Raw genomic sequence first — 23,861 nt, 5'->3', positions numbered from 1 at the left:
GCGCTGCCCAACCCCCTCATCGTGTGATCAAGCGGAAGTGTGCTCAAATCTCCCAGTACGGAGGCATTTTGGCTCGATTATGCGCTGCAATTCACGTTACACGGATACAAAAATCAACCGAGACGCACGCAAATCCACATGGCATCAACATGCGACCTTGAGGGGAGGGAAAAAGTGAACTGGAACTGAGACAATATTCGTTTTTGAATCCTCTGTAGCCCCAGACGAACAGACTGTGATCTGGTCCTATCGAGTAACCCAGTCGGGGGAAGCCTGGGGAAAACAACACTCGTGCGTTATTTAGAGATGAAACGGTAGGTTGAACCGTCCTCTCCTCTCTCCAGGAGGAACCTTAACTGTCGTAAGTCAAGTCGATGAGGTGATTTCAGCGGTGAGCTTCTCTCTTTTTGTTTTCTTTGGTTTTTTAAGAGATCCCGTAATGCAGTGAGAGGATCCCAACAGGATCTGCATGGGACGTAGTTTTGGTGGATTATTTAATCTCCTTGTGCGCAGAGCATCACGCACCGACGCAAAAGCAAGTGGGGGGAAAAAACCTCCGATGGAAGAAGACTGCGAATAAATTAGATGTTTCATGGGAAACGGAGAATTTCTTTTAGTACGGAGAAAAGCTGCGGGCGTATTGAGCGTGTGGCCCCTGTAGTCATGCGGCGGTGGGGGGGATCGGAGCAGGGACCTCACATGCCCAACATCGGAGGGCTGTAACGCTCTAAAATGACCACGGTGTGTTGGTAAATGGTCAGCACGCATTGTTATGCATTATTTTTTTAAGTAGTGGAAGATTTATTACAGGCAGCTAATTAAGTTTTCAAGTTTATGCCAAATTGCAAGAACAAGATTGGATCGATATCAGATTTCTCTATTCCTACACTAGCTAAGTTAGTTGTAAGATTCGTTAGACCGATGCTTTAAATCTTCACCACACCAGTTACACAACCGCTAGGTTGGCCAATAATAAACATTGTGTTGCCCTAACGGTTAATCATCGGGGCATAACCAACGCATGTCCATCAGTACTGCGTCCTGTTCCTCACCGATCTGGTCCAAATGGCGTCGTTTCCAGATTCCGACTTGCAAACATGTCCTCTGTGTAAGGAATTGTGTGGCTCCTCTGCTCCGATTTCCTCCAGTTCTTCTACCTCCTCATCCTCCTCCCAAACGTCCAACTCATCTACCTCATCCACCAGAAGACTCCACGTCCTCCCGTGTCTCCACGCCTTCTGCAGGCAATGCCTGGAGAGCCTGAGGAACAACGGCGATCCTCTCAAACTCCGATGCCCGACTTGCGACCAGAAAGTGTCCATGACGGAGTCCGGGGTGGACGCCTTGCCGTCCACAAATTTCTTGTTCAGCAACTTGTTGGACGTTGTGGTCTCCTCAGAGGAGCAGAGCACAAATAACTGCAGAGGAAACAAGGCGCACGGCGGTCTTCTCCGAGGGCACCTGCTGGCCGAGCCCGGGTGCAGCTCCTGCGACGAGGGCAACCCCGCTACCTCACACTGCCTGGACTGCCAGGAGCATCTGTGCGACAACTGCGTGCGGGCCCACCAGCGCGTCCGCCTCACCAAAGACCACTTCATCGAGAGACTGATGGAGAGTTTGCACCTGGCCAGTCGAGCCAACAGCTCCGGCTCCCAGATCAACCTGTCCCAGTCCTTCCACAACTTCTCGCTGCTCCCCGTTTTCCAGGATCGAGTGGACTTTTGTCAACATCATGATAACGCGGTGAGTTGTGCATGGTTCCCTTCAGTGCCATACTATAATATGGATATATAACATATGGTTATGGTCTTTGAGACCATATTCCTGACAGCATCTATTTCTTAAAATTATGGTATGATAAAAAAATTATTTTGCAATCGTTATCCTTTTCTAGGTATGGCATGCCTAGAGAATCCAACTTTTCCAGTCTCTTGAGTACAGTGAAATGATTACAGTAGTGTGTGTATGTATGTATGTATGTATGTATGTATGTTACCTCTGCAGCGGTGTTTTATTGCTCAGGATGGACAGTTTAACATCACTTGACCTACTACCACGGGGGAAATAAAATGAACTCATAAGCTGGTCATTTGGTTCCGCTGTATCAGAAGTCAACAGGTTTTTTATAAATATTTAATCATATTTATCTGACCACAATGTCTGCTCAAACACAAGGTTTGCTGATTTGTCGGTGGATCGTTGGATCAGTTTTGAGCTGAGCTGTGCCTGTTAAAGACATCTTAAAATAGTGCCATGTTGTCCCTGCTGATGGATTCACCATAGGAAGTGTCGATAGGCTCTTCTAAAAGTCAGTATTGTTAGTGAATTATACATGCATCATAAATTGCTGGATAAATGGATTTGGTGTGATACTGTAGTGACGTACTGAATGACACAAGAATTGTTTTTCAGTTTCATGATGTTTACCAGTGACATCGAAATGACCATTCAAACTATTGGTTAGGATACAACAGTGACCTGCACACAACCACATGCAAAAAAAAAAAAAACATTTATTTCCTCGTGTTGTTCAGCTTGTGGAGCAGAATTGCACCAGTCATTGAAAGTTCCACTTCTGGAAATTTCTAGAAATTTCTGGAAATCTCTGTCTCTCTCACCCTCTCTCTCTCACCCTCACTATCCGTGTGTGTATTTACATGCACGCTATTAATCTTTTGTAACTGGATAAGACTTATTTTAAAAGACGAATTAACAGGAACAAAGTGATACGATTATAATACGAATGGGATTGTTAATCTCAATATGAATGGGGGACATTTGCGTCTTGAACGTAAACCCATGAATCCGGAACAGAAGCGTCCCTTCTGCGCATGCGCATTCGCTTCAGGCTAAACCACCACAAAATAATGTGGATCCCACTAGTCGAGAAATTGGGTTTATGCTGCAAATGTTGAAAGCTTCAAACATTTTGAACAGTTACGAACGAAAGTTTAGAAACGACCAAATGGGAATTCTTGAATTCATTAAAAAATAATAATAATGCCATTTTCAATAGGTTATATATATTTTTTTCCATTCTAATTTGAATGATCAACAAATAGGCTGCATAAATAGCGAATTTGGTTAGCCTGTAGTATTTTAATAAATGAAAGACGAGTGTGTCACGTAACACACGTAGCATGCTGACAGGACTAGGAGTGTCTGTGGTGACCCCAACACCAACACAAATGACGCACGAGACCAATTATTTGGATTATGTGTGCTGTGGATGTAAACTTCATATGAACGTCCACAAACAGTTCACTGAAAATCATCGTCCTGAACGAACTCGTTTGGATCGACGAACATTTCTGGATATCATCGTAGTGACCAGACCTTTTGAATAATGACTTTAGCCTTTGTCTTCCCAATGGAGCGGACGTTGCCAGTACCGCGATAATCACACCCTGACTTTAATCCCCCCCCCCCCCCCCCCCCCCCCCCCCCCCCCCCCCCCCCCACACACACACACACACACACAGGGCGTCTTGGCCACAGGCTCTGCTGGTTCTCCCTTTCTAACTTTTTCTGTCATGTGATTGTTGTTGCTGGGCCCTTGAGCAAGACACTTTAATACGATTGTTTTGTAATCATTATGTTTTTGGAAAATGCAGTGACATAACTCTGAAGCTCAGGTCTTTGCCAACATGGCCAGAGGAAAGCATGACTAAAAATTCTGCTTCATCTTGTCTGTTAGTTGATTCGCAAACAGAAATGACGTGTGTTTGAAACAGAGCTCTTTCTGTTTGGCTGAATCTGTTGACTTGGTTTTAACAGGGAATTACATCCTTCAGGAAATACAGACTAGAGTCATAAAATTATCCATTCAAAATATCGGTGTGTTCATGTGTGATCACGTTATAATCTCTTTCTTCGTGAATGTAATCTTAATCATGCATATGCTGCACATATTCCTGGAGAGGACAGACTCTGCACATTTTAGTCTTCCTAATCTAAAATCTTGACTCAACTCCTAAGCTAATTACTTCACCCTCAGGCTTCTTAGAGCAGGAAAGCTAATTATTAGCTAATTATCTTGCTCCTGTGCTGCTTAGAGCTGGACATGAAACACCAAAATGTGTAGACCACAGTGTCCCCACACAGGAATTAGGACCCACTGTTGGTTGTTTGGTAGGCTGATCAATGGAAGCATTGTGCCTTGTTTTCTAGCAGATGGAGCACTGGCCAATACAGGCACTACAAAGCTGAGAAAGTGCCTGTAAAGCAAAATCAATTAAAGAATTTCTTTGGTGGTTTAAAGTGTACTAATGATGTACCTCTATGTGAACGTACATTAACGGGGCAGGGCGTGGAGCATCATATATGTGCATGTGTTTTCATGGGCAGTGAATCACTATAGACGGTGAGTGAGTCTCAGAGACACTGTGCTGTTTGAATGCCATGACATGTCCACCATGTCTCCCTTCCTCTGCTCATGTGTAGTGATATTTGTCCAACAGTGTTTAAAAACTGTCGTTAATGGTAATTGAAATTGTTTTTCTCACACAACTATACAACCAACATCCTGTACAATTGTAAGCAAATCATTCTGTAGTGTAGCTACAACATGCATACACGTAACTTCACACGCATCCCGCAGAATGAAGAAAGGACATGGGCTTATGGACCCAATTGGATGTGTTGTACTCTGCTGCTCCGTTTTATCGGCGTTAGGCCTTTAAATCACTGTTGCTTCACTCTGACTTGTATTAGAATAACGCTTTGGTTCGAGAATGTTGCTCTAGTTAACGCGGTTTCAGATAGTGCCATAAAGAAAGGAATGTGGTCCTGTTTGGTGTCTTGGAGCAGCTGTGGGTCTGTTGTCCGGTGAGGAAGAGCAGGCTGGGCCTTTAGTTGTCTTTTACACACCCAGTCTGCCAAGGGGGTGTGCTGGGAGTGGGGGTGTGTTTGTGGGTGGGTGTGGGTGTGTGAGTGTGAGGGAGAATTTGCAAGTGAAAGGTCAAATAGTTTGTGTGTGTGTGTGAGCAGAGGGTCAGGGGCCAGAGTCCATCACTTTTTTGTCTTTTCCTCTTGAACGGTCACATCGGTCTCCATGATTTAAATTTGCCTGTAGATCTGTACTGCATACACCATCACTGTAGATCTGTACAGTATACGCCATCACTGTCAGCCTTGCAGTTTGATGATCGGTTCAGCGTTGACCAGTGAAATGCATCAGGCAACCTTGTTCAGTTCCTGGATATACAACTGTCCTTCATTGCTTATGTAGTTGCTTTACCCTTTAATATTTTGGATTTCTTAAGTACTGAAAATATTTTCAAGGTACCTTTTTATAGGTTTCAAGAGATTAAAATTTATCTTAAAAGACTGAGCACACCAAAACTGCTGTCTGATGGACAGTAAAGCTGGACAGTTTTAATAATTGCTATGATGAACTTGCAGTCATAAGTGTTCTTTTATTCTGCTGTCAACTCCAAAAAGAACCCGGTATTGTGACAGAAATAGGCTGAAATATGCTGAATTTTGCCCTGCTGAAAACAAACCGTGAACTGGAAACTGACCTGAGGCATGTAACGTGATCCAGGCGTGTAAGACCAGGCGTGTAAGACCTCTGATTGGCTCCCACCTGTGTTGTAGAAGCGTTCTCGGGGATTATCCATTAGATGGGGGTGGTACCCAAAAATAATTAATTATTTTTATCTTTGCAATTTTTATTCAGCTTCTCCCTAATTTGCACTGTTACACATTTTACAGGCGGTTTTAGAATGATGAGCTTAAACTCTTTATTGAGTAACGTTCAATATTTAATGCTTGTTACAAGCATATCAGTCTGTGCTGTGCGCACTCGTGTTCAAACAAAATATCAACGGCTATGATTTTAAGAACACCTGGGGAGTCGGGAGGTGGACTCCTCCTGTCTGACCATCCTATCTCAGACCTGCTGTTTAGTCTTAAATTGACTTGAAATATATCAGTGCTGTGTTTTGTTGGTATGTTTTTGTTTTGTTTATGTGCCATGTAGACACGTCCCAGTACGTGGTTGCTAGGAGAAGTGAGGGGTAGTGAGGCAATAACTTTACTTCTGAGTACTTGTGTTACTGTCCCCTTAGGCCATGGTTAGGGGTCAGCTCAGGAAGTGCCACCTGGCCGCTGTGTGCCTAACTGAGAGAAGGAGGAACGGATGTTGCGTGTGAGCTTAAGGTGACGCGGTGTCCCACTGCATTCAGTGTGTCTTAGCATCTACCACACAGCGTAGAGTTCGTGATGTTTTCTTTTGCATTATCATCACTCTAATAATACAATGAAAGCCCTTGAAAATTATTTTGCGACTTAATAACGTTTTCCTCCAGAATTCGGCTGCTCTATTACGAGTATCTGGTGGACTTAACATAAGTAAAGTCTCAACATGCTAGAGGTTTCAGCTTTTGCAGCATTAGCCTATAAACAAGGCTGTGGCCCATAGGCAGTAGGAAGCATGGAGGTTTAATATTCAGTATATGTCCAGGGTTATACGTTTGGTATGTGTTTTGGTCAAATGTGGTGTATTTCAGGTAGTTTAGCTTTTGGTTTTTGTCTCCTTGCATTGATTCCACAGCTCCTCGGCAGTAACCTCTGCTCCACTCAACCACGCCCCACACCAAAGATCCTCTTCGTGCTAGGGGCCTGCCGTTTGCTCAGGATACACTTTGTTTGGCGTCGCTGCAATTTAATAGCATTCGACCTTTCACCTTGCCCAGAGCGACTGTCTTTCAGAGCATCATTTTCCAATAGAACCGTGCTTTTTTTGTGTGGCTTCCTCAGCTTTGTCAGAATCTGGGTATGTTCTGGTGAAACGAGACCGCTGCATACAAGTGGTTTGAAGACCCACTTCATTAAATCTCCCACTCAGTTATTTTTTTTAAGGCATCTAACTTGCTGTGGTTAAGAGCGCTGAGAACAGTTCCTGAAGACCTGTGTGATTGTTCCTGGAGAGCCTTTATCAGGTTGTTTAGTAATGTCTGCAGAACTTTAATCTGATTGAGGCTGTATGCTAGATGAGGCTACCATAGCATTTCCTTACTATTTTGTTGAATGCTAAATAGTGTGATTTTTCTCCCTATCTAATATAAATATAAGATATTATAAATATATCACTTAAGCAAGGTGAGGATTGTACCACTCTGATCCAGAGAAGCGTTGTTACTCTAGAGCAATGACATCTCTCTCCCTTCTTTCTTTTAATACGGGATGGATATAAGCTGTGTGACTAAAATGTTGGGGCTAATAAGCGCTAATGTTTGGCCATGACCACCTTCCCTAGGGTTCTCTTAAATTTGGGACTGTTATTTTTTTTCCAAGCGCATCATTAACTGTTTTCGAACATTTTTTTTTTAATGACTGGAATTTGGGTCTGTTGACTGTCCTCGTGCTCTTTCGGGTTCTAAGATCGTCTTACCACGGTCGTCTCTTCATGCCTGTAGAATGGACATGTGGCAGTATGACATACAAATGGCCACTGCAGAGACACCAGGGCTCATGGGGACACCGGTGCTCATGGAGACGACCCCTGCTGTGCACATGGTCTCACTGTGGCTTTAATTAAGATAAACATTTGTTCTGTTTTTCACCAGTATTGTTGCAACTGTTAAGCACAAGCAAATGTTTATCCATTTTGAGAACGAGGTATTTTTTTCTCCCCCATTTAAAAGTAGCATTTTCATTTATACATTATAACTCCAGAAAAGTAGAACACTGAAGTTTTCAGAGAAAAATTTCAATGAATTTTTGACTAAGTATCCACAATTATACTTCAGTTATTTCCTTGTATTTTTTTATTCCCGGATTCAGTAATTTAATTTCAATATATTTATATGGCTTAGAATAATTTCACAGTTAATCAATATTTTTGTGTTGAAAAGGCACTGTTCATACATCATAGTAATTACTTCAGTGTCCATGTTGCTGTTTTCTTATATGTCTGCTGCTGAGTTGTAGGGCCATTTTATTGTCTTGTGCATTTTCCCAAGTGAACTTGGTGTTGCGGTGCTGTGAAGTCTTACACCTCTGAGCCTTTTTCATCTTGGCCAGCTGTACGTGGTCTGGTGGCTCGGGGTTCTTCCTCAGGAGGGGTGTGGACTTTCATTCTCTTTCTCTCTGCCAGCGGGCTATAGTAGGAACCCGTGTACCTGTGACGTAGCCATGTTTTTTTCTTGTTTGCTGTTTAACATCAGTCTTCAGTGTCAAACGTACACACATCCATTTTAATATTTTTAAGACATAATGGGTGTGAATTTCATATGTACAAAATTATTTGCTTTTAAATTTTTTCTGGATTATTTACCATTTTATATTTCAGGAATTTGTATTAACATTACAACCAATTTTTTTTTAATGCTTCACACACACTTTGATCATTTGAGATAGAATATAATCCTGACATATGCGGCACATAATGTTCAGTGCTCTTAGCACATGTAAATGAAGCAAGAGTTACGAAGACAAACTGAACATAAAAACCACTGCATGAATTCCAAAGGCCATATTAAATCCGCTCTCACTAGCTTTCATTATTCTGTGAGATTAATGATCATTCGTGCTGTCAGTCCAAAATATAAGTAGTCCAATCCATGGTTCTACTTGATCTTGTGCGGAGAATGCTTGATGGTGAGTCTCTGGTTTCTAGCAGGGTCTCCGTAAAAGCAGTCCCGAAAAGCCTGGAGCACACGTTTTATGACCCTGCTTCAGTGACTCCATCTCCCCGCGCTTCTTTGTTTTTAACTGTTTTCATGTGCAGTCCTCTTGGACCTTTGATATTGAATCTGGCGAGCCATTCTTGCCAATCTCTGAAGAACCCAAGACTGAGGCCATCTGGTGTGGCCAGTTGCTCCGAGTCGGGAGTGGTCCTCTGAAAGACCTTCCTCCTGTGGAGGTTTCCAGGAATGTAGAATGGTCAGCACATTGAGAACTCTCCAAAGATTGACGCCTGTACACAATCGCAGGACGGGAAGTCGAACATCATCGCCTTGTCAAGCTATCATTTCCCACTTAAAAAAAAAAAAGCATGTATTAATGCTGAAAATAACACACACTGCAACAGACTCACTCTTAATATTAGAGGGACAACTTGAAAGTCGCTTTTATGTAGTTGGGGAAAGTTCTAGGCTTTTTGATTTGTTCGTATAAAGCACGTTTCATGTTTTGCGTTAGACTAGAATACTGCGTTATTGTGTGTGTTTGCACATAAATCTGGGCCCACAGGGCAGACACTTTGATTCCACTCCGCTGTTTATGCATCGATGTAAACGCTGCAATAAATATTTGGGGCTTTTAACCCTCGCTGTTTGGCACAGGCTGGCGGTGGCTGCACTCACACTGCGTCATGTAGGAGGACAACATGCTCCCGCCCCGTTTTTTAACATCTTCCAACATTTGGGTAGACACTGTAACCGGGTCAGCAAGAAACATAATTTTGACATGATGACTTATGAAATTTCAGCCCCCCTTCCTGCTTCTTTAAGCCTGCAAGACGTCATCGTGTTAAAGGTCCGCTCTCCCCGTGGCTATAAAACAGGACTCGACTAGAGGGGGACACGCGTCTGGACGTTTTAACGCTGTTAAATGAAGAAAGACAAAAGGAGCCCGTCGGGACAGGGATGGAGAACTTAGAAAGGCCTGTGGATAAAGAGTGGAAACATTCATTTACTTCCCCAGTCAAAACGGAGACACTCAAGTGCTTTACGAGGTCTAGACTCTTGTCGCGTTGCTTAGGAAGTCTGGTGTGTGAGCTTTATTTTGCATGTATTTAATATAAAAGAGCAGAAATGCCATTTGAAAACAATGTTGCGTGTCTTCTGATCGTAAACACTGCAGTGAATCGGGTCGTTGGCCCTTTAACGGGACTGGGGTGTAGTCTCACGTGAGCAGGAGACGCTGGGCACCAGCACGTGAGTGTGTGTCGGGGTGCACCCTCCACACACCTACACCTGACTTCTTATTTTTGTGGTGTAGTTTGTGTCCCACAACTCTGATGCGGACGACGACTCCTGGACACGCTTCTGTACGAGCGCGGAAGGTTAAAACGTGGATGTGTAGAATGTGGAAGTTTCCTGGTGGATTTCAAGTGTTGTTGTACAGCTTAATATGGCGGCGCCTTTATTCTCTCACGCGAACACCCATGGAGACGCAGAGGCCCGGCGGATTTGTTTGCGCTCGTGAACAGCCCATGAGGTCAGCTGAAAGGGTCACCACCTCTTAAAGTGGTCCCGGGGTCACACACTGTGCATGCATGTGTGAGAGCTGGAGAGAGACATTCTTCTAGTCCTACACCTTTTAATTTGGGATCATTCCAGATGATGCATTTTCTTTTTCTTTTTACATTAAAAATACTAACTACAAAAGACGACAAGCATTCAAAATAAGTTTTTGTATAGACCTGTGTTGTGAATATACTACAGTGCAGGTGGTAAGGGCTGTAGGTATCAACATTTTAAATTTATTACATTTTTCCTGGTTTGGAATTGGGGGGGGGGGGGGGGGGGGGGGCTGGTTTAGGTGGTGCCAGACAGAGGGCGGAGCAGAGCAGTTGTGGCTTGTGGCGGTTGCCACACTGCAGTGATTACATCAAACAGTATATTCTGTTAGCGCTGACTGAGCCGTCTCTCAACTAGAAACGGGAAGGTTTATCAGGGTTAACCAGTTTGTCTATTTTGTGTGAGGGAGAGAGAGAAGATTTGAGTCAGTTTTTTTTTATTAAAAGACAAGTAAACCGCTTCAGAAATTGTAGTTGTTGTTGAATACGTTGATGTGACATTGGTGTATTGCATTCAAAAACGTTTAGTCAAGGTAATAACTTGCATTTGTCGAGCATGGTGCCTGGCCAGTGACCAGAACAGCTTTTCTATCTGTCCTATTACCACTGAATTGGCCCAGTGCAGTGCATCGTGGGATTTCAAAGCTGGTGTCTTATCAATGTCCGTTCAATATCAAAACTTGTAAGTCCAGGGATGCATACATGGTTTCTTTCTTTTTAAAAATAAGGACAAACAGGCACGGTTTTAAGAAGATTTTACTAGAAGGCATAAAATTGGATTCCAGGAGATTTGAACAGATTGATGGAGACTGTTCATTATTGAACACGTTCTTTCCCTGAAGCCTGTTGCATATAACGTCATGTTATGTCATGTCAAAACTCCTGTTACATATACTTTCGTGTCATGTTGCGTTTAGTATTTCTTAAAGTTGAATCATTTTGTCTGTATTTATCTGCCAATATTTAACAGCATACATTTTTCCAAAATACCTCTCCGATTACCTGAAATTCTCCTTTAACCCAAGAGAGAAACAGTCTTTCCATACCTGCTAAGTCATTTAAAGAAGACCCCTAGCTTCCAGGGGCCGGCTAGGTTTCTCGTCTCCGGCAGGGAGAGGGTACGTGTGTGAGGGGGAAGAGTGCTTGAACCGGCTAATGAAAGGGAGAAAAACGCAGAACACACACAAGCACTTCAAGTCTCTTGTAAAACAGAGTCTTGAACGCTGGCCACAAAGTCCTTGCTTGATATTTCAGCCCAGTCAGATCTGAATTGGCTATGAGCACTCTTTGTGTAGGTGTGATTTTTTCCCCCTCGTCTTCAGTTGGGTGTTGGGGGGGGGGGGGGTTTATGGCTCTCGGCGGAGGGCATGTTGACTTATTCAGTATTGAATTCCACAGCGGTGATCCTTTTTACTTTTATTCCGTATTGTTCTGGGTCTTTGTGACCGTCGCGGTGGGTTCACCCAACAGAGTGGTAACTGAGCGTTTGTTAGTCATCATCGCCCTGCGAGGAGGCTTCGGCTCTTCCCACTCCTCCGTCCTTCCAGGAGACGTTTTCCCAGGATGCACTTGCATGTGAACCCTGCGTACACTGGCGCAGTCAGGCCATCTGGTCCACGGGGGGGTGGGGGCCTTTCCGGGCAGGTAACAGGAGTGGGACCGCGGCTCCGAGCTTCCTGGCAGCCGTTCCAGCTCTGCGCACGGCAGGTGTGTCATTAGTGTTTGATGGAGCCTCTGGTAAAGGTGTTAGTCTGGAGGAGGCAGCTTGTACGGGCCTCTGTGGGAATGTTGTACACGCGAAATGAAATGAAAATGTGAAATGTGCCATATTTTGTCAATTGTGATTTTTACACCCCAATCGAAATTTGTCCTCCGCTTTTAACCCATCTGTGCAGTCAGAACACACACACACACTAGTGATTACTAGGGGCTGTGGATCACACGTGCCCAGAGCGGTGGGCAGCCCTAGCCCGGCGCCCGGGGAGCAGTTGGGGTTAGGTGCCTTGCTCAAGGGCACCTCAGTCATGGCCTGTCTGGGAATCGAACCCACGACCCTCCGGTCACAAGTCCAGTTCCCTAACCGCCAGGCCATGACTGCCTACGCAGGAGTATAAGAGCGTAAGAGGACACTTTATTCAGGAAAATACTCCGTGATCTTATTCTTTCAGAAATTACTGCGGGATTTTATTATTTTTTAAAGGCTGTTGTCTTCTTGTCGTCTGGTTGGTGTTTCTTAAACAGCAGTGACACATAATTCAAATATGGGACAGCTGAGTGACAACAATCTGTCTTGTGCAATCCATCACACGTTGTCAGAACACAGTAAACTAAGAACGAGGGGCTTTGTCTGGGTGATTGAGAGAGTGACAGCCCTCCGCTCCGCTCCTGGTCACTCACTGAGCTGGCTGAGCTTCAGGATGTTGGTCTACAGTTTTAAGAGTCTTTGATTTTTGTCTGCCGTTTCAGGTAGAAGATGCCCAGTTTTGCTGGAAGGGTCAGACAGTTGTTCTGCGGGGGGAATGTGTTGGTTGTCACCGCAGGTGTGAGGTTGCAGCAAACCGTGGCAATTTCCATGGCTGGGGGCGGGTCCTCCAGTGCCGGGCGGGGCTGGGGGCGTGTCCTCCAGTGCGAGACGAGGCTGGGGGCGGGGCGTTTCCTCCCATGCTGGGCTGGCTCTGTTGCTGATGTACCCTTCATCTCTCCTACCAGGTGCTGCGGTTTTTCTGCGAGAGCTGCTCCGTGCCCATCTGCAGGGAGTGCAGCGTGGGGAGACACGCGGGACACGCCGTGTCCTACCTGCAGGACGTTCTGCAGGACTCGCGAGCTCTCACCATCCAGCTGCTCGCCGACGCTCAGCAGGGCAGACAGGCCGTTCAGGTCAGACAGCGTTCTACCAACGCCACCACCAACACCAACACCACCACTTTTACATGTTGTGGGAGTGAAGAAAACAGTATTTTTGTTTTTACTGTGTGGGGTTTTTTTTTTGTCGTATTGGTCAATTGTTGATTTACTGGCTGCCTGAACTGTAGCGTATTTAAAAACTCAGTTTGAGTTTAATATTTGGGGAGAGAGGTGGGGGGCACAGAGAATCAATAAAAGGCACACGTGTCAATAAAAATCTTCTTGGATCCTTTCTTCCCATGAAAGAAATCAGACAGAAGACTGAAAACATGTTTTTGTAAAATGGCTGTGGAACCAGATTGCGGGAATCCACCTCCCACCTCCCTAAACCCCTCCCCCCTACCACCTCCCCCCTCCCCCCTACCACCTCCCCCCTCCCCGCCCTCAGGCCTGAGTGGGCCAGGCCACAGCCCCGCCCCCGATGGCCGAACAGGACGCATCATTAGTCCAGCACAGAGGAAATGTTTCGATCACTCACACTTCAGCTTCAAAGGACAGCGTGAGGGTGGGGGGCAGGGACTCGGGGGCGGGGTGTAGGGGTGGTGGTGGGGGGGGGGGGGGGATTTGGGTGTAGGGGTGGTTGGGGGTGCATCCCCAAAGAGAGCTGTTCTCATGCTTCTTGGTGACACTGAGCTGGTCTGTAGGAGGAGCCATCGGATTTTTAAAGAGATCTTTCGGGGGATGGGCGCTATTGGGCGGGGATTTCAGATGGCGTGGCCCCGCCCACTCTTTAATGCACTGGTCGAGTTTTCCTCCTCGGCATCCTCCGTCCTCTGCGCCCACCCAAGTGCTCATCACGGCACGCTGCTTCCAGAACCAGCCGCCTTGGACGGGCTTGGGTCCGATCTGGGCCGTGTGCTCATTTTTGGCCTTATAGATGGGGCCGCTGCACAGACTCTCAAATACCGATCATACACGTTTGCTTGTTTTGGCAGCTGTTTGGCTGTTCTGTGTTTTTGAGAGACCGGCCCAAGCCTTCGGTGCGAGTTTTAACGTGCGTCTCCCTCGGTGGAAGCTTAGGAGGAGAAAATGTTCCGCAGTGATCCTCACGCCAGATGCCGTTGGAAGGCTCTCCGCTCTCTGGAAGGTTCATCAGTTCCAGGGGCACATGGCTGCAGTCGCCCCAGCTGGGCTGAGCTCTTGGACTCTGTCCTAATCCTATTACCGCGTGGTGTTAAATGGGAAGCCTCTAATCGGTTACGGACCCGAAAGCTCTTGCAGGGTATTAACAATGCCAGTGAACGGCGGCGTGATGAGAACGCCCGACCGCAAGGGGCCCGTGCCGTTCCAGACCCCCGGCCGTTGGGACAAAGCACTCCTTCTCTTGCTCAAGCAGACGTTTCTACAAGTGGAGTCAACGAGGGCCTGGGTGTCTTTTCCATATGTATACAATCACAAAAATACTTACCCACAGGACAATGGCAACGTTGTTAATGTGAAAGGAAAAAAATTGAAAAAAAAAAAAAAAAAGATGACTGGAGGAAAGCAGAGTGAACGCGGTCGTGGTCATGCGTGCTGGGAGGGAGCGGAGGTCCCCCTCTGCCGGAGGCATTGTACCGCTGAGTCAGAGGTGAAAGGTCATGACACGCCTGATGTCTTTTTCTTCCCCTCTCCCTTCTGTGTAATATCACAAAGGAAGTCCTCACGCGTTTGCCCGTCCATTCAGGTTTACTGGCATAGCTACGTCAGCGTTTGTGCGCTTGCTTGTGTGTGGGGAAGGTCTCAATTTTGCAGACGTCTATATTTAATGAACAAAATATTCAGAATCTCTTACCAAGAGCCAGTTTCTTGTCTTTGGAACGATTCATTGTAATTCCTTTTCTGTCTTTGACAAATGCAGCCATCATATGGGTTTTGTTGTTTTGTTTTTTTTTTTTGTTTTGTTTTTATTTACTGAAATCCTGTTCAGTGTTCCGCATGCTGTACGTGTTGTTCAGGGTCTGTCCTCATCTCTCAGCACTAAGTGGCCTAGCTGTTGTTTCCGCAGCTGAGCATCGAGAAGGCCCAAGCCATCGCCGAGCAGGTGGACCTGAAGGCCAAGTTGGTGCAGACAGAAGTGAAGAACACCACCCTGCGCCATAAGAAAGCCCTGGAGGAACGTGAGTGTGAGCTGCTTTGGAAGGTAAGCAGGCTTCGGGGGTGGGGACGCGGGGGACCCTCCGCGTAGCCTTAGGAACAGGAGCCTTTATTCACTTCACCGAAAGATCGCTTTACTACTAAGGTTACACCGCTGGCTGGACAGGAACGCGTCCTATTCAGGAGCAAGCCAAGCGCTTCCTTGTGACGTTGAGGGTCAGATGGTGTATACGGTTACAGCCGTGTTCTCTGGTTCTCAGCGGTAGGCCTTGGAAGCTTAGGCTGTCTTTTAACACCACGGTATCGGGCGTCACTTGAACAAACCAGTGTGTAACAAGATTCATCAGTGCATTTTTGTTGCTTGATGACCACTAGTTAATCCTGTAATAGCAGCCAGACTTCGGGGTGTGTCCTGTCGTCAGAGGGATTTGAAAATCCAGCCTCATTCAAAACGAGAGTCTTTTAAAGTGAAACTATGATAGTTTTGTTCTTTTAAAGTACGATATTGACACCGATATTATTCATACCTAAATTTTGTGGTGTTATAGATGGGGAGCCAATGTTAAATTTATGTGATTTTTACAACAATTGGCATTTCCTGTTCAAACGTCCATTTCCTCACGCAGCTGGAGAAGATCCGTCAGGTGAAGGCCAAGTCGCTGTACCTCCAGGTGGAGAAGCTCCACCAGAACCTCACCAAGCTGGACAGTACCATCGCCACCGTGACGAAGGTGCTGGAGGAAGGGCGCAGCGTGGACGTCCTGCTGGCCCGCGAGCACATGCTGAACCAGCTGCAGGAGCTGAAGGCTCTCCGCTGCATCCTGCAGCCGCAGGAGGACGACCGGGTCATGTTCACGCCCCCCGACCAGGCGCTGCTCATCGCCATCAAGTCCATGGGGCTGATCAGCAGCGGAGCATTTGCGGCGGCCAGCAAGGCTCACGGCGAGGGCCTCAAGAGGGCGCTGCAGGGAAAACTGGCCTCCTTCACCGTGGTGGGCCACGACCACGACGGAGAGCCGCGGCTGTCCGGCGGCGACGTCGTGTCCGCGGTGCTGATGAGTCCGGACGGCAGCTTCTTCAGCGCGGACATGTCCGACCACCAGGACGGCACCTACACGGCGAGCTACGTGCCCAAGAGCGAAGGGGAGCATCTGCTCTCGGTGCTCGTCTCCAACCAGCACATCGAGGGAAGCCCCTTCAAGGTGGCGGTGAAGTCGGGCCGCAGCTACGGGGGCGTGGGCCTGCCCGTGGCGTCCTTCGGCGGAGAGGGAGACGGGGACGGACAGCTGTGCCGTCCCTGGGGCATCTGCGTGGATAAGGAAGGCTATGTGATCGTGGCTGACCGCAGCAACAATCGGATCCAGATCTTCAAGCCGTGCGGCACCTTCCACCACAAGTTTGGCACTTTGGGCTCGCGGCCTGGCCAGTTCGACCGGCCCGCCGGGGTTGCCTGCGACAGCCAGAGGAGAATCATCGTGGCTGATAAGGACAATCACCGCATCCAGATCTTCACCTTCGACGGCCAGTTCCTGCTCAAGTTCGGCGAGAAGGGAACCAAAAACGGACAGTTCAATTACCCCTGGGACGTGGCCGTCAACTCCGAGGGGAAGATCCTCGTCTCGGACACACGCAACCACCGCGTGCAGCTGTTCGGGCCCGACGGGGTGTTCCTCAACAAGTACGGCTTCGAAGGCGCTCTCTGGAAGCATTTCGACTCGCCTCGGGGGGTCGCCTTCAATCAGGAGGGCCACCTGGTGGTGACCGACTTCAACAACCATCGCCTGCTCGTCATCAGGCCCGACTGCCAGTCCGCTCGTTTCCTCGGTTCCGAGGGAACGGGCAACGGGCAGTTCCTGCGGCCACAGGGCGTAGCCGTGGACCAGGAGGATCGCGTCATCGTGGCCGACTCGCGCAACCATCGTATTCAGGTGTTCGAACCCAACGGCAACTTCTTATGCAAGTTTGGGACTCAGGGTAGCGGCTTTGGGCAGATGGACCGCCCATCGGGTATAGCCGTTACCCCTGACGGAATGATTGTAGCCGTCGACTTTGGAAACAACCGGATCCTCATGTTTTGACGTTATATAAGGTTTGAAAAGTGCGATGGCTAAGGGGAGGGGGAGGAGATTTCAGAAACGCCCTCGTCCTGAGAAAACGTGGCTGAATGTTGGAAAAGTGGAAGTAGAACGGAGCCTTTTTTATACATCTATATCTATTTATCGTGATTGTAGTATGATTTGCGCTGCTGGCAAAAGTGTCCGTTGTACACAAGCCATTTGTCTAAGAGTAGGAGTAGAGCAAGAAGGCTGTGGTTGCTGGTAGTTTAGACTCTTTTGCTCTTGATCTGTGTCTTGAAATCTTTTCTTATTTGTTTGATTTTTTTTTCTCAGGGAATTTCTAGCATTCTTGAAATAATTTTCTCTCTCTGCATTATACCTACCTCATCCAGCTTATGTATGAATGTACTCTTCTCTTGTGTGTGCAGAGTCTGTGAAGTTTTATAAAGAAGTCTACCTCAGTGCTTTTTTTATTTGTAGAGTCAGAGGACATAACATAAGAAATGAAGCAATGTTTGGTTGATATTTGCACAGCTCGCACAAAATTTCTCCTGATCTTTACTGTGCACATAAGCCAGGATGGACCCCTGAATGTTCGAGCACAGTGAACTTAAAGACGAGGGCTGCAGGCTTCGATAGAAACATAAGGATGTTTTGATAAATCTACTGTTTTGTTTTGAATTTCATGTTATGTTTTTAGGTTTAGGTTTCCATTTGCATCATACCTCATTTAAACATCTTACCTCACATACTAAACATACCTCGGTGTAAAAAAAAATGCCTCATTTTACATACCTCACATTGTGTTCGTTTCCATTTTAAAAAAGTTATATGTCAGCCTATGGAAATGATCACTAAAATACAATATGGCCTGCAGTATGAAAAAACAGGCTTGGATTGAGTTGATTGTTGGGCCTGTCTGTATGGAACAGAGCCTCGAGTTTGAGGAAGGCAAGGATCTGATTATTCCCACTTTCAAAAATGTTTTAAACGTGTTCATGAAAAGGAGTAACTAACTCCATGAAGCTTTGAAAATGATTTTCTTTTTGTTTGTTTATTTTTGGGACCTGCGGTAAAATGTAATCATCCCTTGTTTTGTTTATTTCTATATGTGTTTATGTTCTTCATCTAATGCACCATTAAGATGAAGTGAAGATTGTCAGAAACGTTGGCACACGGCTGATTTGCTGTAGCTGGCAAACTTGGATGTAATCCAAACTGTGTAGGACTACAAAGTTTATTTTGAGGAAAGCCCTTTCCGAATGTCTGGAATGTATTTATTGGCCAAATCCTGAAAGAAAGAGCTATGAGTTAGATCTCCTGGGAGACCATTTGCTCTGTCAATGGAACGCAGTTTGAAAACGTCTAGAATCAATTGAGCATGGTCTAAAATTTAATCTAAAATTATTGCTTTATGTGTGGGGAACCACTTTAATGAATGATGTTGCCTGCTTCTCTTTACTGTGGATAAAACAGAAAGCATTTGAAAGCAACAAAAAAGAAAAGCACTGACATGCATCACAATAGTACCACAATAGTATCACAATAGTACCTCGCTGATTATCCCCTTGTTTTAGCCAGTCTAAAGAGAAGACATGTAATTTAAAAAAATCAGTTTGAAACTAAAATGTCCGGCTGATGTCTCACTGAGGGCCAGTGAGAAATATTTATTTTAAAAAAAGCGCTGGTTCCTGACATGCCCTCTCCAAGCCTCAACGTGTGCCTGACAGGTGTTGCTTATGGTCAGCTCCTTTTCTTCTGGATGGGCGTTTGTGTCTGTGAAGCTGCTCTTGGAGCGGCAGGGTTAGATTTAGGGCTTTTCTTGCTGACTGAGTGCCTGCACTGGGTTGCTACTTTTAGGTCTGGTGCATGTGGCTGTGTTTCCTGCATACAGCGGAGGTCAAGTCAGGCATATTTGCGAGATATGACCCACGTGGCTCGAATTTGACCTCAGAAATGGGGAGCTTGTGTCGCGCTTCCCAAAAGAACCAGTACCAGGTCTCAAAGTACCAGGACGTTTTGATTTTAGTTGAGTATTTGAAAAGCATGTGACCAGGCGACAAGTAGCTTGTACCCACAGTAGACTGTGGCTTCTTGTACCCACATTATTTCCAAGTAGACTGTGGCTTCTGGTCCCCAGGTTTTGTGGTTAGATTGGTTCACATGCAGCCCAGAATTCTGTCTTGCCAAACAGTGACCGCTGGAAATGGGTGTGTGCCAAAAGGGGGTGTGAATGGACACCGGTTCTGGAGATGTTCTTTAGGCCGCTGTTGGGTCGAACACTGTGGACTTGGTTTTCTACATAGTCGTTTGTTTAGACTTCACCTCTGTGAAGTGGCTTCCCATTTTGTTACCTTCACATACACCTCAGCTGAGTCAAAGGGGACCATTAACTCCACTGTTGAAGAGTAAGGGGCCGAATAGGCGGCGTGTGCGTTGTCTAACACAGTAAGACCAGTTCAGGAAGTGGGAGAACTTGGTCCCCACGTTAGGGAATGAATGTTGGCTGATGACTAAAGATTAGAAATATAAAGATTCCAAAACTAAACAAGGGGCTTGTAAGCAAATGCTGGAACAGTTGAAGGGAGAGAAGACACTGATTTCACACTGATTTGAGCTTTCAGTATTAATGTCCAGCATTTGAATTGCTTTAGGGATTTAGCTACAGTTCTGTCCCCAGAAACCCAAAGAAATCTCTTCCCTTTAAGAGGAAACAAAAAAAAATATTTTTGTGTGCTTTAAAAGCCCTTGTAGACAAATTTGTGATGGAGGGGAAACAATGACATACATACACACACACACACACACTCAAAGTTTTCCTGAGTTGGGTTGTGGTGGGTTGCTTTGACTACAAGATTGTATTACTCTTTGATAGATAGCTTTATAGAGTAAGGTACTTGTCTGTGTGTGACACGAGGATAAAGGTTTGAATTCACATGCCTTAAAACTGCTGCAGTATGTTTTGAATTTTCTTGCGTTTGAGTTTAATCAGAATGGAAACTGCCAAAGAGCTTTTTGTTTAGTTTTTCCTCTCCCTCTTTCTTCCTCTAAACCTACCAGTTCCTTATTTATAATAACCTCTGGTAATTAGGGTAAAATACGATGAGGACCATTAGTTTCATGTGACTCCACTCCCGTGGATCCTCATTAAAATGTAGTATTGACGGATATATTCCAGTAGATTTGATTAAGGAATTTTATGCTATTTGTGCTTGAGAGCAATATAAGTGAAATCTGTCCTGAGGATCCATCATGTGTAACCCCACCACCATGTTGCAGTAACTCAACCAGAACCTAACCATCCAGTATTTCATCAGTATATCGACTGTGGGGTGATTAGGAAAGATGTCTAAGGGTAGTCTTTAGTTTTGAGGGGCAGTTAAGTTTCTCTGAGCATATGGTGCCAGTACAATACAATTTAAAATGTATACGTAAAATGTATCTCAAGTTGTTGTAATTAATCAGATTTAAACAGTGCCCTTTTGAATGTCTAGTCAACATATACTATCTCGATTGGACCTCTGACCAGAGTGTGTACGGGTTTCCCACGAACTGTGGTGTGTTCAAGCTTTTGATCTGTTTCCTAATCTGGAAAAAGGAAAATAGTTCAGAAGTCTTTTTATGATTGTATTATCTAAGAAGAAAAAACACAAAAAAAAAAAAAACCAACTCAGGTAGCTTTCTAGAGATTTGATTCAAATTCAATATTTGTTTCTTACAATTGGATAGTAAATCCTTTGTTAGTACTTCATAAGATTTAGTATCTATTTTTTGTGTGTGCATATATTGTACTGATCAATTAAAAAAAGAAAAAAAAATTGCTGTTGAATTCCATAGGATCCTTTCCAACCAAATTTGCAATTTGTGTTACGTTTTAAACAGGGATTGGGCAAATATATATATAATATTTAGAAAAAAACAATGGTGTAATCATCCTACTAAAATGGCACTGAAACAGTTTTGCGGATATATTTTTGATACCCAAAGAAAGTGAACAATCTCATTGCATATTGTATTGATGGGAGATATGTTCAAACATCATTATACTGAGAATCTAAATTAACCAAAGAAACAACCTGGCTACTGTTAAAATGATTTTGCCTTGAGATGAATACAAAATATAAAAATAATAATAATTTCTTCTTCTGATTGAAGCAGTCTTATTTCCTGTGTTCAAGAGATGCAATTTGTATTGGTGTATCAAGACATTTCTTCTAGTCAGTACAGCTGTTGGTTTGATTGTAATCTTGATCTTGGAGCAAACCAAAATGGGTGGAGAGCTTGTTTCAACCTAGGAACCATTTTGTCTTTAATATTGAATGCTTATGGTAGGGTCAACAGAGCAGATCCCGCCTCCAGACCTGCGTTTGTGGGCGGGCTTAACATTCTGAGTGATAGGCTGAGCGATGGATGAGGGAACCAGTCATGTCGTCTAAGCAAAATTCACCATCCTTGAACCTCTGATCACAACAGTTCTCATGGAGTTCTGCCTGCTTTAGACAGGAGGCTGTACAAGACGTTTGGTGGGATACCGTCTTTTTGTGCTCTTGTTTTCTGTGAACTTTAAACATTTACTATGCAGTTTTGTTTTTTTTTATATGTTCAGTTGTTTACAATTAAATAAACTTGTACCTTTTGGGATCCTGCATTTTGGCCTGTGTCTTTTCTTTCCACTTGAACCCAGTCATTTGCATTTTTATAATTGCTAATTGCATGCTTATTGTGGCCAGGTTACTGGAGCTGCTTGATATTCATGGAGGGGTGGAGTTTTTATTAAATAATAAAAAAAAAAAAGGAAAAGGAATCTTCTTTAACAAAGCCCTCATGGCCACCAATGTGGTGTGAGAAACTAGTGTCTCTACATACCAAGGGGCCAGAGGTCATGGCAGAGCCCTGCCCAAAAGGTCATAGCACAGCTTCAGACGTCAGGGTAACCAGAATGGCCGGGCAGATGGCATCTTAAAATAACAGGTCTGAAGCAAGATTAGCCACACAAACTGGTTTGGTCAACTTTGTCTATTGAATTCGATCTTTGTTCCATGATATTTCACTAGGTGAAAACGGCTGGGGGCGATTCTACACGTTTAGAATGAACAGACTGAAATGGCTGTGCTGAAATTTTTAAATGGACTGAATGTTGCAGTGTGAAGGGAAAGACGTTTCCAAACAGCACCACACCCCACACCTCTGGTTAAATGGAAATTCAAAAACAAAAGGTGATTTGGTGTAATCTGTTTTACCTCTAAGTCCCTAAATAGACTGATGAATCTTCTGCTGATAGCATAGGTGTGGTTTGACAAAGCAGATGTAAACTTTAATCTTTGGCCAAATAATCATTCCAGTAACTCTCCACAGTCTTTACCCCTCTGCCACACACATTTTTTGGTGTTGACATTTTATGGTAACGCTGCCTCATTTAGTAATATTGGGGTCCGTCCATACATTACATGGAATTAAGCCTTTAATGGAAGCTTGCAGCATGAGCACGGCAATTATATCCTAAGCCGAATCATTTAAGAGGTTTAAAGGTTTCAACAAACACCAAAACAAAAAGTCACCAACTTGCTTTCTCTGGAAGCTCGTTGACGGGACACATCAGAGGGGAGGTGGTGGAGTGGGGGAACAATGCTGGTGTTGGGGGAGGAGAGGACAGGAAGGGGGTGAAGGGACTTAGCATGAGAAAAGATCTGCTAGGGCCCGGCCACCCTCGATGGAGACGCAGAAAGAAAGAGGGGAAAGGGAGGGACCACACATGAAAGGAAGAGGCTGATTGTCCACCCCCCCAGCTGACCGCTCCCACACCAGGCCAGCGTAGAGAGTGCATTCCTGAGCCACGGCCTGTTTGTTTGCGGTTGGAGCAAACAGGATAAACATGGCTGTTCCACATCTGAGGCTTTTAAGAAATGGCTTTTGTGTTGTTTTTATAAGTGTATTCTTCCACGGGGTTTAGAATTTGGAACAGTGTTGGGTGGAGGGAGCCATAGGTGTATGTGTGCTACTACGTTTGTTAACAGGTTTTAACATAGCAGTTAAAAGTTTTTTACAACCCCAAACTGAACCTATTTATTAAACAAAAACCTGCTACATATTTTAGACCAATCATTAAGCTGACTATTCTTTGGTACTTAGCAGGAAATGTGTTTTTAGAATGTAGTTTCAAACTGTAAAAAAAAATGGTAAGGATTGGAAACGATCCATTTTAACACCTCATCGTTAACATTTCACATTTTATAGTAGTCTTGCACCTCCATAGTGTCAGACATTACGTGACTTAAGTCATGTCTAGCACCAAGAATGAAGCGGGGGAGAGGGTGGAGACGTGTGTGTGTGTGTTTGCCTCATGTGTGGAAGGCAGTAAATAAGCAGTTTTGAAAAACACTTTTGTCATCTGTATTGCAAGTGTCCTCTTGTATCCGTCAGGTTTTTCATTGTGTGGCACTTGCACATTGTTCACAGCCATCATGTGTATACATGTTCTCTCTCGCCGTAAATCAGCGGATATTTAACTTAGAATGCAGGGTGTTGCAATGCATTACAATAGTGCTAGGATGTGTATTTTGAAAAAATCACACCAC

General features: G+C 45.0%; 1 protein-coding gene across 1 annotated transcript; it reads left to right on the top strand.

The window, feature by feature from the left end:
* Positions 1-21,932, top strand: trim71 (tripartite motif containing 71, E3 ubiquitin protein ligase). Its single transcript, XM_076988483.1, has 5 exons — positions 1-314; positions 430-1,743; positions 12,959-13,126; positions 15,141-15,275; positions 15,856-21,932. The coding sequence occupies exons 2-5, from the start codon at positions 1,066-1,068 to the stop codon at positions 17,305-17,307; spliced, it is 2,433 nt and encodes an 810-aa protein (XP_076844598.1). The 5' UTR covers positions 1-314; positions 430-1,065; the 3' UTR covers positions 17,308-21,932.
* Positions 21,933-23,861: the final 1,929 nt, after the last annotated feature.

The sequence above is a fragment of the Brachyhypopomus gauderio genome, unplaced genomic scaffold, assembly GCF_052324685.1.
Source record: "Brachyhypopomus gauderio isolate BG-103 unplaced genomic scaffold, BGAUD_0.2 sc62, whole genome shotgun sequence".
NCBI classification, from domain to species: Eukaryota; Metazoa; Chordata; class Actinopteri; order Gymnotiformes; family Hypopomidae; genus Brachyhypopomus; species Brachyhypopomus gauderio.
The sequence above is the reverse complement of the archived record's forward strand: the minus strand, read 5'-3'. Positions and strand labels throughout refer to the sequence as shown.

Excerpts from the sequence above, each read along its gene's own strand:
- trim71 (XM_076988483.1), top strand. The coding sequence starts at position 1,066 with ATGGCGTCGTTTCCAGATTCCGACTTGCAAACATGTCCTCTGTGTAAG. Across the intron at positions 1,744-12,958 it reads GTCAACATCATGATAACGCG|GTGCTGCGGTTTTTCTGCGA; the intron begins GTGAGTTGTGCA and ends CTCTCCTACCAG. Across the intron at positions 13,127-15,140 it reads AGGGCAGACAGGCCGTTCAG|CTGAGCATCGAGAAGGCCCA; the intron begins GTCAGACAGCGT and ends TTGTTTCCGCAG.